General features: G+C 61.9%; 1 protein-coding gene and 1 long non-coding RNA gene across 2 annotated transcripts; one reads left to right on the top strand and one right to left on the bottom strand.

The window, feature by feature from the left end:
* Positions 1-835: 835 nt before the first annotated feature.
* APOD (apolipoprotein D) lies at positions 836-8002 on the bottom strand. Its single transcript, XM_090052936.1, has 4 exons — positions 7869-8002; positions 7226-7347; positions 5324-5412; positions 836-4893 (listed from the first exon to the last, which is right to left on the bottom strand). The coding sequence occupies exons 1-4, from the start codon at positions 7989-7991 to the stop codon at positions 4658-4660; spliced, it is 570 nt and encodes a 189-aa protein (XP_089909062.1). The 5' UTR covers positions 7992-8002; the 3' UTR covers positions 836-4657.
* A 760-nt stretch (positions 8003-8762) lies between these two features.
* Positions 8763-18547, top strand: LOC149863297 (uncharacterized). Its single transcript, XR_016443085.1, has 3 exons — positions 8763-8840; positions 11877-14161; positions 16905-18547. It is a non-coding gene; the product is annotated as an uncharacterized LOC149863297 (long non-coding RNA).
* The last annotated feature ends 82 nt before the right edge of the window (positions 18548-18629 follow it).

Here is an 18629-nt window from a genome sequence, read left to right on the forward strand (position 1 = left end):
ACGCTCGTGGCGGCGGGGCAGGAACGCAACCGCCCCCGCTCCCGAGGCCCCGCCCCCGCACCTGCCCGGGGCACGAGGACCAGCTGCAGCCGCGCTCCCCCCGCCCCCGCCCGCAGAGCCCGGCCCCGCGCGCCAGGCCGCGACGCGGGAGGAGCTGGGCTCGGGCCTTGCGGCGGTCGCGGGCCGCCTGCGCGGCAGCTACTTCGCTGCTGTGGCGGGAGAGCGCGGGCCGGTTCGCCTCGGGCCGCCGGGGTCGCTGTTAGGGCGGCGCCGTGCCGGGCACGCGGGAAAAAGCCGCCTGCTCCGGCGGACGCTCGTGGGGCCCTGGCCCTGCGTCCGCGCCTCTCCAAGAGCTGCCCTGCTCCGCAGGAGAGCGGCCCCGAGCTGACCTGCGCGCGGGAGCTTTGCCCCCTGCCAACGTGGGCGGCAGGATCCGGCCAGCGCGGTGGACCCCGGGATGCCGCGAGATCCGTTCGAGGGTGCCGCCACGTGCCCTGCAGCCCCAGCACTGCCGGATCTGCAAACACCTGTGCACAACCGCAAGATAAACCTAGAGATTTCAAATAGTCAGGACAATTGTTCTCGCTTTTGGGCGCAAGCACCTTCAGGCGTAAGAAGAGTCTGCCAAGGGCCAATTTTTCCAACTGTTTAGTCACCCTAATAAACAATATCACATTTACCCAAAGAACCTTGTCTGCTTGTGTCCTTAGACCAACACAGCCACAACCAGCTTTCAAATAGGAATTCACACGTGTGCTGACCGAGGGCTTATCGGGATCTTGGCAACAGAAGAATTGCCCCTGTACTCTTCTATAGGCAAAAACATGGGTGAACGCTCAGACCTCACGTTTTCCGTCGGGTGCCTGGCATCCAAAAAGAGTGCGAACCATGGCTCGAGACTGTGCCGAGGACAACAACTCCGTGTGGGGGTGATTTCAAGGAGAAAGAGAGCTTGCAGTATTGCTGTGACACGGTAGAGGGAGGCATTGCCATGATAATGGAGCATGTTCGGTGAAAAAGCAGAGCAGAGGAGCAAGAACCGGAGCAGAGCCGGTGGTAGCTCCGTAACATCGGGCGTAGCGGGAAGGCTGCAGCGCCCTGCATGCGGCTCGGGCAGGGTCAGAACAGCAGAGCAAACTTACCTTCTTTTGGACGAGAATAGCTCAAATCCACGCAGCCATGTGAAGCTCCCTCTACCTCTGGCCTCATTTCTGTCCGTCCAGTGCAGGGTCTTGCGCTGCCAGCCGCCACGGTATCATCTGGGCACCTTCCCCAGGAAGCCAGCCATGTAACAACGTCCCAGCAGCCTGGGTTGGGGCAGGAGGAGGTTGTTTTGTTTGGACAAGAAGGCGCTGGAGCAGTTGGGAGCCGTCAGGGCGCACAAGATGTTTCATAGTTTATAGGGTCAGAAGGGACCTGGACAGATTGTCAATCCGACCCCCTGCCCTGGGCAGGAATGAGTGCTGGGATCATGATACCCCAGCCAGGAATCTGTCCATGGTGCATGTCACCCCCGGGGAAAGGCTGTCTCTACTGCCGGCTCTGCACCATTGCACCCAGGGGTAGCCCAGTGATGGTGAGAGGCTGTTACCACAGTGCTGGCATGGGGATTTGTGGTCAAAACCAGTTCCTTATAGAGCTGGGGTTGGATCCAGTGCTTGGAAAGTTAGGACCCTGGCCAGGAAGCAAACACGCAGGCCCATGTGCTCATTATCCCCGTGCTGGAGCTTTGGTCGTGCTAGACTATGGCTACACCAGGCAATAGTTAAGCTAAGGTACCGCAAAGGCCCTTGGGAGTAAGCAGGCTTCATTAGCTGCTGCATGACCTCATAAAGGTGCAGTGAGCAAAAATGCTGGAGATACCCCAAACCAGCAGGGAGAAAGCACTAGATGAGCTCCTCCCAGCCAAGGTCAGGTGAGCAAGTCAGCAAGGAATGAGCTGCACGTATCTGGGCCTGGCAAGGAGCCAGGTAAAAAGGGGACATCTCGACAGGCAGAGACGAGCTGGCATGGCGTGGCTGCGAGACTCATCCCTTTGTAGCGACTTACAGGGAATCAGCACATGCAACGTGCCGTTTATCACGGTCTGGGCAGTTTCACTGCCGGGCCAATTCCTCTACACGCCCGAGCACTACTGTCCTATGAGACAACAAACCCCTCTGAGCTTTTGCCACTGATCACAACTTTGTGCGGTTCTTTCTGCACCACGGCAAGCTCCAGAGCACTGGCTGCAGGCGATGGCCTCCGAGATGCCCGACCGGAGCAGCCTGGACATGAGAGTGGCAGCAGGCAGGACACCCTCAGAACAACAGCCTGGAGCTGACCCAGCTCCGCTCCATCAGCTGACCCCATGCAGGGTTTTCTCCTTCAGCCTGGGACCACAGCCTTGCAGCGTGGCAGTCTAGGGCACTTCCCAGGGCTGCCAAGCACCTGGCACACCATGCTGGGAAGCTGCTCTAGGCCGAGGCACAGGAGATGAACACAAGAGGGGTCAGCCATGCCCAAGATGTGTGGGGAGGGGGCCAGGTGGGACGCGAGGACATGCTACCTGTGGCCCAGCCCTGGAGTGGGCTGGGCCTGGAAAGCAGCTACATCCACGAGGGACACATTCAGAGGCAGCTTTGCCCCTTCTCACAGTGCTCAGGCAGCACGCGGCCCACGTGGCCGAGGACCAGGCCCTGCGACGCTGGCCCACCCGCACTCCAGTCCTGTGCTGGGCTCCATGTTAGCAGCGGGAGTGCTCTATATGCAGCAGCTGGGCAAGGCTGTGCCGGCAGGAGTCAGTCCCTGAAATGTTGGAAAACAGCAGGAGGAAGTCGGAGCAGAGCCCAGGCACCCCCGGGAGAAAGACCTAACTGCAAAGGAAATCCATAGGGACGTGGTGGCAGCAGGAGGGGCGTGCAAGGCGGAAAGCTGAACTGAAGCAGGGAAGAATCCATGCAAGGAGAAGCCAGCGTCGAGCCCTCAGGCCCTTCCTCCCTGTCACAACCCCCAGGCTGCTCTCAGCATCTGTCCTCTCGCTCGCCCTGCTGGGAAGAATCTCGTTCACGAAGCCGGCATCCTGGGGCATCTAGTGGTGCAAGTGGACAGTGACCATGTTCCTTTATAACAGCTCGTGACCCATCTCAGCTGCTAACAGCTCAAGGTGGGACGCAGGGGGCTGCATCAAGCAGCCTGTGCCTGGATGAGCACCAAAGACTTGAACCACTAATGCAGTATGTGGCCTTGGGCATGTCTCCTCACCTGAGCTACCCATGCATGTAATTACACACCCTCTGTGAAGCCCTGCATATACTGCCCCAGCAGATGCTGCGGAGGCAGCGCTTGCAGAATGAACCACGTACGTTGGCACAGGCCAGGGGGCAGCGGGAGACTGGAATTCACTGGAGAGGAGACATCGCCCTGCAGCCTAGCCCTTCTGCTGGGCAGCGGTGCAGGTTCTGCAGTAATGCCTACGACCAAGCAGCAAGGAGTCAGCAAGGCCCGGGAGGGCACTGGCGTCTTGCTCAGAAGGGACACGGCAGCAGAACTGCAGGCGGGGTGCAATAGACGGGCACAGAGCAGCCCCATGGCACAGCCTCCTGGGGGAGGGATGTGCACCCCGGGGATGGACCGAGCCTCTCTGCCGGGAAGGAGCTGCTCACAAGCTGAGCTGTCAGCAGCATTTCGGGGCTCAAAAGCTGGTTCTTGGAGTTCATTCCCAAGCAGCTATATGATCGCTGTTTGTACAGGGCCATGCCTGTGCCTCATGAATATTTGTGAGGGAAAAGCAATATCCTGGTGATACTCAAACACGCACAGATGCAGCAGGCGGCGTGGGAGGCAGAGCCCCCGTTAGCTGGCATTCAGCTGTGGCAGGTACGCGCTGTACGCAGGCCCCAGCTGCTTGCAGCCGAGGGATGGGTTCTCCCCTCCCTGCCTCTTCCTGTAGGTCTCGCAGCTGAGCACTAACCATAACAGGGCACAGGGCAAGCCCTACACCCTCCCCCTGGAGCTGGCTCCCAGGGTGGGCCCGTTCTTGCACGCAGGGCGCGGGGCTCGGCTGCAGGCTTTCCGAGGGGAGACACCAGCCGGAGGTCTGAACGCACACAGCCTGCTCCAAACCCCAGGGAATCACTGCAGGTACCCATTGGCTTCTCCTGGGGTCACCCCTTCACTGGCAAGGCTGCTGTGCCAGCTGCCCAAATGCGCCTGCCAGAGCACAGTCCACACTCCAGCCTCCCACGGACGCCAGCACGATGCAGTCAGACAGGATGCTGCAGACGAGCTAATCAAGCAGTGTATTCAGAACAGGCCGAGCAGACATGGAGACAGAAAAACCAACCTGGCGGGTGCCATGAGAAAAGTTGTCCCCAGGGAGTAAGATCTGATGCCCACCCTCCTGCATCAGTGCTGGAGAGCTCTCTGCAACAGCAGGGTGACAGGATCTGTGCTCCCAGTTTCCTCTTTGTCACCAAGATGCTAGCTGTGAGCCAAAATGCATTTAACTTGGGGGGAAGGGGCGCGGAAATGGGGGGGCTGGAGAGAGCATGGGAGAACAGCAATGCTCAGCTCCTGCTGCACGTGCTGTGCAGGCGACCGGGAGCAAAGGGTTTGTTATTCACGGTCAGCAAGGACCAGGACAAGCAGCGCAGCTGGGGGTGGGCCCAGCCTTGCTCTACATGTCAGAAGGGCAGTTCATCTGATCTGTGGGAAGCATCATCCCTGTTTGAATCCGGTAGGAACGGAGAACACTCTTCAGGTGCTCCACAGTTTCTGGGTGCAGCTGGGGAGTTCTGGACCTGATCCAGGCATAATCGACATGGAAGAGCCAGAAGAACGAGGTGCAGGAGTACACCAGCGCGTAGTTCTCATAGTCGGTGGCAACTACCCAGTACGGGCTAGCTGGCATGACTAGGGAGGAGACAAGAAGGGCATCATTCAGTGCTGCAGGCAGGTGAGGTGCTGGGCAGTGCGACTAGCCTGCACGCGACTGTCGGAGGTGCAGGCCAAGATGCTCCAGCAGGGACTGGGGGTCAGATCGCCCCGAGCTGCTACTGACTTGCCAGGGGGCCCGTGCAAGGCAGGACATTGTTATTAAGCAAATTCCTCTCCCACCCAGAGAGGCTTAGGAAAGCCAGGGACATCTGTGGCCTGGACCCCGAGGACAGTGGCCCAGACTCTCCTGTCACCTGCGCTACTCGCACACCTATGGGACTTGCCAGCCATCATGCTGGCACCAGCCCCCAAGCCATACTCAGTCCACGCTGCCATCAGAGTCGACAGCAAGACGGCACACGGGGCGGCATTTGGCTGAGGGAGGCAGGGGGCTCTGCACACTTACACCAACTGTAGCTGACGCTCAGCTTGGCCGGCTCGTCTTTGTTGACAGGGACAGCCTCTGCCTCCATGTGTTTGATCGTGCCGTCGGATCTAGGGGAGAAGAGCAGGTGTGGGTGTCAGCTGCATGGGTGTGCAGCCCCACTCGCACAGATGTGCTGATCAAGTCTCTGTGGCCACCTCCTTGGAGATGGCTAGGGCCCATAGCAATGCCTGTGCCGCATGCTCCCCCTGCCAGCAGCCTCCCAACACCCTCTGGTCGAACTGGGGGGGAACACGGGCACAGAGGGGACCGGAGAGCACAGCACAACCAGCTGCTGCCCAGTGCCTTCCCAAACAGAGCCAGCCTGCACAGGCTTGGAGGAGTGTTTTGCAGAGGCCAGCACAGGGCACAGTGTAGGCACAGAAGAAAGCAAGCATAGAGGCAGAAATCCTCTGGGACACGGCTGGGACGTGCACTTAGCTGCTGACGAGGGCAGCACCAGATCCGGTCATGCCTCAGGAGCATTTTGAATGGGTGGTGGGTACCAGCCCCGGGCCCTGGCCCTGCTCTCAGTCCCCTGGGTGTGAGCCAGGAGGAACACACCGACCCAGGCTCAGGCTGCGCACAGGAGGCCAGCACTTTCCCCTGCTGCATCCCGGACTGGAGAAACCGTGCCCCACACGCCGGCTCCTCCCTTCCCCGAGTCCCAGCACCGATCCAACGGGCTGCCAGCTGTTTGCCAAGCCACCCTGGCCCAGGGGCCGCAGGGACCGTGCTGCACTGGTTTGGAAGAGCGGGCGCACGGCTCCTCCGCCAGGCACAAAGGACATGCGCAAAGCTGCCATTGTGCTGCAGAACAAAGTGGCCATGTCAGGCTGGGGAGCCGAGAACAGCGCTTCCTTCATTCGCTCCGTCAACAAGGTCCTGCGGGAGTGGAGGCCACAGACGCCCGCCCCATCCCTGCCAGCATGCGGGGGGCTCTGGGGTCGCGCGCCGCCGGGATGCTGCAGCCAGCCAGCCATCAGTCACCGTGTTTACCCAGCTGGGTGGTTCACGCGGGCAGAGACCTCTGACCCCATGACAGCCACGGAGGAAGGGCCGGGGTACGCGTTACACAGTGAGCCACGCACACGTGGACTGGCTTAGCACTGCCTGGCAGTCACGCCTTCAACTGGGGCCACACATCTGTGGGGAGAGGCCGCACCTGAATGGAGCAGGAGCCAGGCTGTGCGGGTCAGAGACCGCCCAGCCCTGGAGTGGCCTCACCGTGAGCCACCTAACGAGCCACTTGAAGGTGTGCACATGGGGACATCCAGGTGGTCAGAGCTCCAGATTAAGGCGTAGCAAGGCTCTAAGAGACTTGCAAATATTGGCTCCACCAGTAATGGCCAAAGGACTTGGCACAGGCAGCCCCTGCTGACTGCTGTGGTGACGCCCACCCCTACACCAATGGCCAGCCCAGGCCCAGGCACCTCCGGGTGCCGGGTGGTACCAGGGCCTTATGTGCCACTGCGTGGGTGACCCAGCCCCGGATCGCAGCGCCGCAGGCCTGGCCAGCACGGGTCTGCTTCCTCAACCCCATCTGGTTACATCAGGCTTAGACGGCAGCTGACCGGGAGCAGCCTTCAGCCGGGTGCACGTGGTCTGTCTAACCGGCACCGCGGCGAGGTGCATAGGGCTTCTCGAAACCAGTGCCAGGCTGTGGCACAAAGGGAGGAAGAAAGAGCTGCTGGGCACTGGGTACGCCGTGGTGAGGGGTCTCTGAGTGTTACCGAAGCCATGGTGCGAGTCCACTGGCAGCAGATGGGGAGAAAGGGGGTATTGGCCCAGCTGGGCCTGCACCGTTTTCTCCACCAGCTCCACAACCCCCTGGGGCCCTGCCCCAGCCCTGAGACCTGCCCCAAGCCTGGCCCCGACACTCACTGCACCATTTTGGTCAGCACTTTGATCTTCCCGTTGTCCTTCAGGGAGTAATTCGCCTGGACGCACCGCTCCTGCTCGAAGCCGGAGGGCAGCTTCTCGATCTCGTACCATTTCCCGAGATACTGAGGGAAGAGAAGGCAGAACACACCGCATGAGCCAGGCCGACCACAGTGCTGCGGCCCCACGACAGCCTCGCTCCTTCGTCTGTGCCGGGCACAGACCGTGTCTGGGATCAGGGACCCCGTGCGGAGCCAGTGCTAGGGGAGTCTGGCTGGCAGGGGCTCAGGAGGTCATGTCTAATCCAACCCTGCTCCAGGCGGGACCAGCCCTCTCTGAACCCTCCCAGCCCAGGGTCCATCCAGCCTGCTCTTAGAGATCCCAACCCCTTCCAGGGCCCAGCCACCCTCCTGCCTAGAGACAACTGCTCCTGACCCCACAGCATGAGCTCGCAGGCCAGGCTCCGGCCGTGCCAGGCTCACCTCCGCCGTGCAAGGGCACAGCCTGGGATGCAGAGCAGGCACCGAGCGAGCACTGACATCCACACAGGCCCTTGGGATCTCCCTGTCCCCGACCGGCTGTCTCCCGCAAGCTGTCTCTGCCTGGCCGGCTACGAGACCGCAGGACTGGGCAAGCCGCCCCACACCTTGATCGGGTTGAAGTCCTCCTGGACCGGCGGGTTGGGACACTGCCCCATGTGAAACGTCTGCCCCTCCGCGAGGCCGAGGAGCCCGAGCAAGGCTGCAAGTAGCACCAGCATGACCTGCATGGCAGTGCAAGCTGGTCAGAGCCCAACCTGGACGAGAGCACCGAGCACCCGGGGTGCTGGAGGGATCCGCACACGAGGGCTGGGGGCCAGAAACAGAGATCTTCACCCTGACAGCGAGACGTGCAAACACAACACGGAGATGAGGAAAGGGAGGGCTGAGGCCTGGGCCGTGCCTAGTGTCTGTTGGGAGCAATTCCCCATCCCCCTGCTCCTAACAGCCAGCCCCGAGCATCCCCGGAGCTGAGTCGCGGCGCAGAGCTGGGGTGTTCTGCGCAGCGCAGGGTTTGGCTCTCCCCACCGCGGCCTCTGCCAGACGGTGCTAGCCGCACGGACACCGAGGGCCACGTCCTGTCCTGCCCATGGGGCTGGGAGGGGAGCGAGGCCCCAGCGTGGGTCTGTTCCACCCGCTCGAGTCCCTGCAAAGCAGCTAAGGCAAAGCACGAGTGGGCATGCAGGCCCTTCTCCTCCTCCTCCTCCGCCTCACTCCGGCTCTCAGCCTCCGAACGCCGGTTCCCAGCTCGGTGACTCAGCCGGTGCCTCCGGGCAGGCAGCTGCAGGAGCCCAGCTGCACGTTCGTGTCAGACAGCACCCTGCACCGCACAGAGCAGGGAGCCCTCCGCCTACCCAGACCCCTTCAGAAAGCCCCTCGAGGGCGGCAGCTCCCTGAAGTCTGGGCCGATGCACAGAGCAAGACCCTGCAGGACCCCCGACTCCCCCAGCCAGGGGCTCCCAGAGCAGGACAAGCATCTCCCCACGTCTGTCAGACAAACGGGGTCCCTCCCCAGCACCAAGGGGCCAGAGACCCACCAGGACCGACGGCAGCTCCCGGCTCCTCGCCTGTGCCCAGAGGTCAGTGAGAACGTCCTTGAGCAGTGCTCTCCGGGCTGGGGGAGAAGCAGCCCTGCTTTATAGGGCACGCGGGGCAGCATCACGCAGTGCCCACGCACGCTGCACCCTCCTCCCCGCCACGCCCCTGCTCTTCCCAGGGGGCGACCGGCCCCGGGCCTGGCCCGCCTCTGGGGCATGGCGCAGACTGGCTCCCGGGCAGACAATGGGGCGTGTGTGCAGCAAGGTACAGCACGGCACGGCGCAGCACGGCACGGCAGAGGCGTGTGGCTGCCAGGGCTTCCTGCGCCGTCGGCAGAATCGCTGCCCAGGCGTGGGGGCTTGCGACCGGGGCCCGCCAGAGTACCCACCCGGGCACTGAGAAGCTGGCAGCGCTGATGTCAGTTAGGCTGGGGTAGTCAAGAGGCAAGCACGAGATCCCCTTGGGCAGAGAGGGGGGAAAGGAGGGAGCGAGCCAGGGCTCCTGTGCTGCAGGGACAGGGCCCCGTGTCTGCTCCCTGCCCCAGGCCTGCCCGGGAGGCCCCAGCGGGCTGCTCTCCCATCACTGCCTCCTCCCCGGGGCCCAGCACCGCTCCTCAGCCCAGCCCTGCTCCCCGCCAGCTGGCTTAGTCTCAGACCCTCAGCAACGGGGCCGGAGGCGACCTGCAGAGGCCACGTCTAGTCCAGCCCCGAGGCAGGGTCAGCCCTGTGCAAACCAGCCCAGACAAAGCCACCATCTAAACCATCTGCACGAGATGACACCGCACAGACCTAGCACCCGAACCTGCCACAGGTACAGAAGGAAACGAGGCAGCCAGCGCCCTGCTCGCACCGGGCCTCTCTGCAGCACCTAGAGCAGGGGCTGTGGCTGGGACCCGCACACGCGACAGCAGCCCGCGGCCCGGAGCAGCTCCTGGCGTGGGGGGCTGCAGCAGCCTGCCCGCGCCTGATGCCAAGAGCCCCGGGATGGCTCTGGCGGGAGGCGGGAGGAGGACAGGGTGACACCAGGAGCCAGGGCACGCTGCGCTTGGGTGCTTCCCCGCTGCCCACATGGCCGTCAGGGTCGTTGCTCACCCGCCTGGGGGGGGCGCCAGCACCCGCAGCCCTGAGGCCAAGGGCCGGGGGTGCCGCTCAGCCGGACCATGGCAGCTCCAGCGCCCCGGTAAGATGCAGAGCCAGCAGAGAGACGGAGATAAGGGATGACGAGGGGGACAAGGGGAGCCCTTCCCTTGGGCGGGGCAGGAGGGGCTCGTTTTCCACCACATTTTGTCACCAGCGCTGCCTGGGTGCGGGGAGCTGCAGGGCAGACAGTCAGGGAGTCACAGAGTCACTGAGTCGGGAGGGACCCAGACAGATCATCGAGTCCGACCCCCCACCGTGGGCAGGAAGGCGCACTGGGGGTGGCAGGGGTCATAAGACCCCAGCCAGGTGCCTGTCCAGTCTCCTCTTGAAGATCCCCAGGGAAGGGGAGAGCACCCCCTCTCTGGGAGCCTGTTCCCGGCTCTGGCCACCCTTACCGTGAAGTTGTTCTTCCTAATATCCAACCTAAACCTCTCCTCCCTCAGCTTGTGGCCACTGTTCCTGGTGACCCCAAGGGGGAACAGCGTTCCCCGAGTCCCTGCTGCTGGCCCCGATAAGGTTGTAGATCCCCCCCCTCAGTCTCCTCTTGCGGAGACTGAAGAGATTCGGGTCCCTCAGCCTCTCCCCATCGGGCTGGCCACGGAGGCCCCAGCCATGCGAGTGGCCTCCTCTGGACCCTCTCCAGGCTCCCCACGTCCCTCCCGAAGTGCGGCGCCCAGGACTGGACGCAGGACTTCAGCCGCAGCCAGACCAGCGCCGCATAGAGGGGGAGCAAGACCTCTCCGGACCTGTTAGTGATGCCCCTGCTGATGCAGAGCAGGGCGCGGTTGGCTCTGCCTATTGCTTCATCGCGTTGTCAGCCCAAAAGCCCCTGTCCGCCAGCCCAAGAGCCCGTCCAGGCTGCCTCAGCAAACCGGCCCTGTGGGCAGCGTGCGGGGAGCAGCCTCACCGCCGCGAGCAGTGACGTGCTCGGGGTGCGCTGCCCGGCTGCTTAGTCACAGGCACCCAGACATATGACCCGCTCGGGGAACAAAGGGCAGCACTGAGCGCTGGACGCGGCTGGCTTGGCAGCCAGAGCAACGAGCGCAGCCTGCGTGCAGCGCAGCGCTTCCGGGCCGCCAGCCGTGCCAGCCCTTGTCGGCTGGCGGGGAGCGGGCAGAGGCAGGCCTCAGCGAGACGTGTGTGACCCACGTTGGGACGGAAAGTCCGGGGCTGGGGCTGGGGCTCGGGCCAGCACCTGCCTGGATTTGGGCCGAGCATGTGCTATGGTGACCTCCTGCATCTGGCCCTGCCACATCTTCCTGGCTGCAGCATGGGCTCTTGTCAGTATTGGATGCCGATCACTTCCCAGATGCAGCCGCCCTTCCCTGCCAAGCTCCTGTCTGCAGCGGGCGTGTGACTCACCTGCAGCCAAGCAGTGTCAGGCCTCGGCAGGGCCTGCTCAGCCGCCCAGAAAGGCAGCCGCCCCGGGCACAGCAGCCTTATAGAGTCATAGTTTCACAGTTTCATAGCTGGTCGGGTCGGAAGGGACCTGAGCAGATCATCAAGTCGGACCCCCTGCCATGGCAGGAAAGAGCATGGGGTCAAACGACCCCGGCAAGGTGATTGTCTAGCCTTGTTTTCAAGACCCCCAGGGTAGGAGCCGGCACCACTTCTCGTGGAAGCTGGTTCCAGCTCCGAGCCGCCCTGACCGTGAAGTCGTGCCTCCTGATATCTAACCTAAACCTACCCTCTGCCAGCTTGTGACCGCTATTCCTGGTCACTCCTGGCGGTGCTCGGGGGATCAGGGACTCCCCCAGTGCCTGCTGGTCCCCTCAGACTAGTCTGTAACAGGCCACAAGACCCCCCTCAGCCTTCTCTTGTGGAGACTGAACAGGTTCAGGTCCCGTCGCCTGTCCTCGTAGGGCCTGCCCTGCTGCCCCCGACCATGCGAGTGGCCTCCTCTGGACCCTCTCCATGCTGTCCACATCCCTCCTGCAGTGCGGCGCCCAGACCTGGACGCAGTCCTCCAGCTGCGGCCTGACCAGTGCTGCATAGAGGGGGAGGATCACCTCCCTGGACCTGCTCGAGATGCATCTGTGGATGCAGGACAAGGTGCGGTTGGCCTTCCTGACCGCGTCCCCGCACTGCCGGCCCGTGTTCATCTTGCCATCATTGATGACTCCAAGATCCTTTTCTGCCTCTGCCCTGACAAGGAGGGAGTTCCCCAGCCTGTAGGTATGGTGCTGGTTCTTCCTCCCCGGGTGCAGCACCTTGCACTTGTCAGTGTTGAATCCCATCCTGTTCTCATCCACCCACCCCTGTAACCTGTCTAGGTCTGATTGCAGCCTATTCCTCCCATCTAGTGTGCCCACAGCCCCCCACATCTTAGTGTCATCAGCAAATTTGAACAAGTGCTTTTTACCTTCTCGTCCAAGTCACTGATGAAGATGTTGAACAGTGCGGGCCCGAGGACTGAGCCCTGGGGGACCCCACTGCCCACATCCCTCCAGGTTGAATATGACCCGTCCACCACCGCTGTCTGGGTGCGGCCCTCCCGCCAGTTGGCAACACATCTGACTGTGTGGGTGTTGACACCGCAGCCCCCAGTTTTTTAATGAGAACGGGGTGAGAGACAGTGTCGAAGGCCTCCCGAAAGTCCAGGAGGACGATGTCCACTGTCTCCCTGCGTCTAAGGATTTGGTGACCTGGTCGTAGACGGCACCAGGTTGGTCTGACAGGACCTGCCACTGATGAACCCGTGTTGGTTGCCCCTGAGCATCATCTCCTCCCCGGCCCCTCGGGGACATGCGCCAGGATAACTCTCTCAAACAGCTTGCCCAGGATCGAGGTAAGACTAACTGGCCTATAGTTCCCGGGTCCTCCTTCCTCCCTTTTTGAAGATGGGAACCACGCTGGCCTCTTCCAGTCCTCTGGCCCCACACCACAGCCCCAGGAGTGCTCATACAGCCGTGCCGGGGGTCCCGCAATGACCGCAGCCAATTCCCGCAGCACTCGGGAGTGGAGATCGTCTGGACCCGCTGATTTAAACACATCCAGTCCCGCCAGACATCCCCTGACTAGATCCGCCCTGACCCTGGGCCTGGGTGCGCCTCCCCGGGGGCCTGGGGGGGCCGGTGGGGGGTGACCCGGTCCCTGCTCAGGAAAATGGAGGCAAAGAAGTCATTAAATAGGTTAGCTTTGTTGTCTGGTGTGACGACCAGATTTCCTAACGTGTCCTGCTGGGGCCCCACATTACCCGGGACCTTCTTTTTGCCCCCTGTGTATTTAAAAAATGGACTTCTTGTTGTCCTTGATCCAGGAAGCTCGTCCCAGTCCCATCTCCACCTTGGCCTTCCTGCCTACCCCCTGCATCCCTGAGCAACTGTAGAGTAGTCCTCCCTGGGGGTGGCCCCTCCCTGCCATCGGGTGTACGCCTCCCTTTTAGCTAGGAGACGTTCCCGGATGCTTTTGGTGAGCCGTGGGGGCTTTTGCGCCCTCCTGCTCCCTTTGATCCGTGTTGGGATTACCTCCCTTTGGGCTTGGAGAATCGTCTCCTTAAGGAGCGACCACTCCCCTTGGACACCCAGCTCCCCTTCCCTCCGGGACCTCAGCGCTTCCCAGACTGTGATGGAGAAAGATGGAGAAATTGCCTCCGGCGGGGACGATGCCACTCTCCGCATGGCAAGGAACGGGCAGAGAGCGAACACCAGCAGGACGAAACGCCGGGTCCTCGTCATCGGAGACGCCATCCTGCGAGGACTGGACGGTCCCATCTGCCGGCCTGACCCCTTGACATGACAGGTCTGCTTCATGCCTGGGGCTCGGGTGAAGGACATCACGGAGAGGATCCCGGCCTACATCCGACCTGCAGGCCAGTGCCCCACGGTTGTCATCCACGTGGGGACGAATGACGTGGCCGGGGCAACCCTGACCGCATTATGAAGGATTTCGAGGCTCTGGGGGGCAAGCTGAAGGAGACGGGGGCGCAGGTGGTATTCTCCTCTCTTCTTCCGGTGAGCAGGCGGGCCGGCGACACGGGGCCGGCACTGGCGAGGTCAACCGGCGCTTACGCCGTTGGTGCGGCCAGGCAGGCCTTGGGCTCCTAGACACTGACCCATGCTTTTGGGCGGGGGCTTGCTGGGGCGGGATGGGCTTCACCTCTCTCCTAAAGGCAAGCGTGTCTTCTCTTCCATGTTGGCTGATCTCGTACGGCGAGCTGTGGACTAGCCTCGCCAGGGGCGGGGGCCGCAGGAAGACGAGGAGACGCCACCCGAGCAAGACAGGTAACAGATGCAAGGAGTGCCCAGGTAACACACGGGGTCCAGACAGTCTCCCAAATCGGGGGGTGGCACACGCCGCTAGGCAGGGCCTTAAATGCCTGTATACCAATGCTCGTAGTATGGGGAATAAGCAGGAGGGACTCGCCCTCAGAAGAGCCAGTTCAGACCCAGACGTAACAGGGCTACAGAAACGTGGTGGGATTCGTCCCACGACTGGGCAGTCAGCGTTAGGGGTTATCGGCTTTACAGGCGGGACAGAGAAGGGAGGGAAGGCGGGGGGGGGGGAGCTCTGTGTCAAGGGGCAATACACATCCTCTGCCGGCCGAACGGGGTCGGAGGGGCAAGTGGAAGTGCTCTGGGTCAAGATACAAGGGGGCCGTGGGGAGAGGGATCTAACGGGGGGGTCTACTACAGACTCCCCAGCCAAGGGGAGGAGCTGGACCGGGAATTTTCGGGCCAGCTTGCAGAGGCACTTAAGGCGAGGGATGTAGTTGTCATGGGGGATTTAAATTACCCGGACATCTGCGGGGAGGAGCAGTCAGCCAGGTCGGACCGTTCCCGGGGGCTCCTGGCCGAGATACAGGACCGCCACTTAATCCAGGAGGCGCGCGGGCCCACCAGAGGAAACGCCCGGTTGGACCTGGTCCTGGCCACAGGCGACGACCTGGTCGGGGGCCTCAGGTCCTCGACCCCCCAGGCGACAGCGAGCATCGCTTGCTGGAGTTCACCGTCCGGCGCAGGGTGTCGAGGGCCTGCAGCAAGGCGGTAGCCCTGGACTTCACGGGGCCAACTTCAATGAGTTGAGGAGATTGGTGGGAGCGGCGCTGGGGTTTCTCAATCCTAGGGAAACTCTCTGAGAAGATCATCATGGAGCACATCTGTGATGGGCCGGCTTCAGGGATGATGCTCAAGGGCAACCAGCACAGTTTCATTAGGGGCAGGTCTTGTCAGTCTAACCTGATTGCCTTTTACAATCAGGTCACAAAAGCCTTGGATGCAGGTGTTGCTGTGGACGTAGTCTTTCTGGACTTCAGCAAGGCCTTTGACACCGTCTCCCACCCCATCCTCATTAAAAAATTGGGCGACTGTGGCATTGATGCCTACACAGTCAGATAGATTGCAGATTTGCTCAAGGGTCGTACTCAGACGATGGTGGTGGACGGGTCATATTTGACCTGGGGGGAAGTGGGCAGTGGAGTCCCCCAGGGCTCAGTCCTTGGGCCCGCGCTGTTCAATCTCTTCATCAGCGATTCAGACAACAGGGTGAAAAGCAACCTGTTTAAATCTGCTGCTGATACCAAAATTTGGGGGGAGGTGAGCACGCTAGTAGGGAGGGAAAGACTGCAGCAAGATCTGGATAGGTTGCAGGGGTGGGCTAGCAAAAACAGGATGCGCTTCAATACTGACAAGTGCAGAGTGCTGCACGTGGGCAGTAGTAACCAGCAGCACACTTATAAGATGGGAAACTCCCTTTTTGAGAGCATGGAGGCAGAAAGGGATCTTGGAGTCATTATTGACTCCAAGATAAACATGGGCCGACAATGCGAGGTCACGGTTGGCAGGGCTAAACGTGCCTTGTCGTGCATCCACAGGTGCATCTCGAGCAGGTCCAGGGAGGTGATCCTCCCCCTCTGTGCGGCACTGGTCAGGCCGCAGCTGGAGTACTGCGTCCAGGTCTGGGCGCCGCACTGCAGGAGGGATGTCGACAGCATGGAGAGGGTCCAGAGGAGGCCACTCGCATGATCTGGGGGCAGCAGGGCAGGCCCTACGAGGAGAGACTGTGGGACCTGACCCAGTTCAGCCTCCACAAGAGAAGGCTGAAGGGGGGGACCTGGTGACAGTCTATAAACTCACTAGCGGGGACCAGAAGGGTTTGGGGGAGACCTTGTTTCCCCTAGCCCCCCTGGCATAACAAGGAATAATGGTCACAAGCTGGCAGAGGGTAGATTCAGACTAGACATCAGAAGGTGCGACTTCACAGCCAGGGCAGCTAGGATCTGGACCCAACTTCCAAGGGAAGTGGTACTGGCTCCTCCCCTGGGGGGCTTTAAGAAGAGGCTTGATGCCTACCTGGCTGGAGTCCTTTGAGCCCAGTTTTTCTCCTGCCCAGACCGGGGGTCGGACTTGAAGATCTACAAGGTCCCTTCGACCCCACTTCTATGATTCTATGACTATTCTCCGTAGCTCATTGAAGTCTGCCCTCCTGAAATCCAGGGCTGCTGCCTTGCTGCCGGCCTTTGCCACCTTGCGCTGGATGGTGACTCCCAGCAGGCGATGATCGCTGTTGCCCAGGTGGTCGAGCACCCGCAGCCCCCGCACCAGGTCGTCGCCCGTGGCCAGCACCAGGTCCAACAAGGCGTCTCCCTGGTGGGGCTGTGCACCTCCTGGGTTAGATGGAGGTCCTGCATTTGGGCTAGGGACCTACATGAGCAGTCAGACCTGGCAGCAGAAGTCTGGAAAGTTCGGGTCACCCATGATGACCACGTCCTTGGACCTAATGACCTCCATGAGCCGACTTAAGAATTCCTGGTCTAGCTCTTCCCCATGGTTGGGAGGTCTGTAGTCGACCCCACCGTTAAGTCTCTTTCCCCTCGACTGCCTTGTATCCTAACCCAGAGCACTTCCGTGTGCCCCTCCTCTGACTCTGTGCTTCCTGATGAGGATGTATATTCCTCCTTAATGTGGAGCGCCCCCTCCCCCCACCTTTCCTGCTGTACAGCTGCTGATGCCCCTTCCCTGCAAGCAGGTGTCCAGGCCCTTGGTGAATCTGGCTGCACTGTCAGCATCTACTGCATCCGAGGGCCACGACGTCTGCACTTCAGCAACCCACTGGGTGAGAAAGGACTGCTTGGTGCTCGCGTTCAGCTCACTACCTCCTGGCCTCACTGCGTGACCCCTCATCCTTGTACTGTGAGATAGTCAGTAACAACGCCCAGTGCAGGGGCTGGCAACACACAGCACAGGTGCCAGAACGTGGCAAGTGAAGGCATTTTGCTTGGCACGCAAGCCTCGGGGCGAGTGGCGGGGAAGAGGCCAGGGCTGTGCTGCCACAACAAGAGTCGGGTCCCTCACGGCCCCCCCGCCATCCGCCCCAGCACACCAACATCCTACAAGTCGAGACTGTGGGTATCTTTGGCACTCTGCCCAAAACCATCGCCGAGCCCTGCCCCAGTGACTTTCTCTTCACCATTTAGTATTTTGGAAACCCTTATCACATCCCCCCTCACGTCTCTTTTCTAGACCAACTGGGCCTCTTTAGTCTCTGCTAGAGGGATGCCCCTCCAGGCCAGAGCATGCTTATGCCCGTCTCCGGCCCTTCTCTCCTTAGAGGTGCGGGGACCAGAGCTGGGCACCGTGTTCAAGGTGCAGCCGCACCATGGATGTATAAAGTGGCATCCCAATACTTTCTGTCTGGCTCACAATTCCCTTCATCATCCCGAGCACACTGTTGGCCTTGTTGACGGCTGCTGAGCGCCAAGCTGGTGCTTTACTGACCTGTCCACAATGACAGCAAGCAGCATCCTCAAGCCTGCCCCAGGCGCTTGTGCCATGGGGGCACCTGAAGAACCAGGAGACCCTGCGGAGACACCCGAGGTGCAGCCAGGCTCTCCCACCACTGCAGCAGGATCCAACCTGGTCGTTCCCAGCACCCCCTCGCCAAGCTGCTGCGCCCCACAGGCATGACCCCCACTGCCATCCCCCCAGGCTGGTCCCTGGTGCGGCCGAGCCAGCTGGCACAGCCACCCAGACCATCTGCTCAGAGCAACGCAGCCCCCCAGGGTCACCGTGCTGAGGTTTGAGGCAGTGCAGCACCCAGCTGCCTCCACAGCACGTGGCAGCAGGACACCAGTGCTGTGGCTTCCCATGTCCTGGGTCCACCCCATCATGCACAAGCAGGTTGACCTTCTCCCTGCCGGTGCTGCCCAGGAGGCTGCTGCTCACACGTGGGTTGTCCTGCCACCCCAGCCCCCTTGGCTCCCTCCATCCAGCCCACGAGAGGATCTAGGTGAGCCGCGGCAGGCGGCGCTGCCCCAGGCACAGGCAGGCACAGCCGACGGGGTCAGGGCCCTGACAGGGTCAGGCAGGCACCTGGCTGGGATCAGGGCCTTGGTGCCAAGAGCAAGCCCGGTGCAGAGCCCATCAGATCGGAGACCCTGGGCTCAGCCACGGGAAGGCGACCATGCCCTGTGCAGGGGCCACCTCAGCTCTGTGGCTAGGGCAGGGAGAGACTGGGGGAGGCCCAGCCAGGGGGGGACCAAGTCAAGCGAGGAGGGTGGAGGTGACTGAGCGCAGCCCCTGGGCCCGTGTCGGGCTCCTGGAGCAGGCAGGCACAGGGGCTGTGCCACAGGACAGGCCCCTGAGGATCAGGGCTCTCCCAAACCAGGGCCCAGGAGAGGTGCGCCGTGGCCAAGGCCCAGTGCAGCCGACCGTACAGACCACAGCTAGGAGAGGAGAGAACTAAATAAATTTA

This window comes from Crocodylus siamensis, chromosome 6, assembly GCF_052110815.1.
Source record: "Crocodylus siamensis isolate JL-2025a chromosome 6, ASM5211081v1, whole genome shotgun sequence".
In the NCBI taxonomy this organism is placed as follows: domain Eukaryota; kingdom Metazoa; phylum Chordata; order Crocodylia; family Crocodylidae; genus Crocodylus; species Crocodylus siamensis.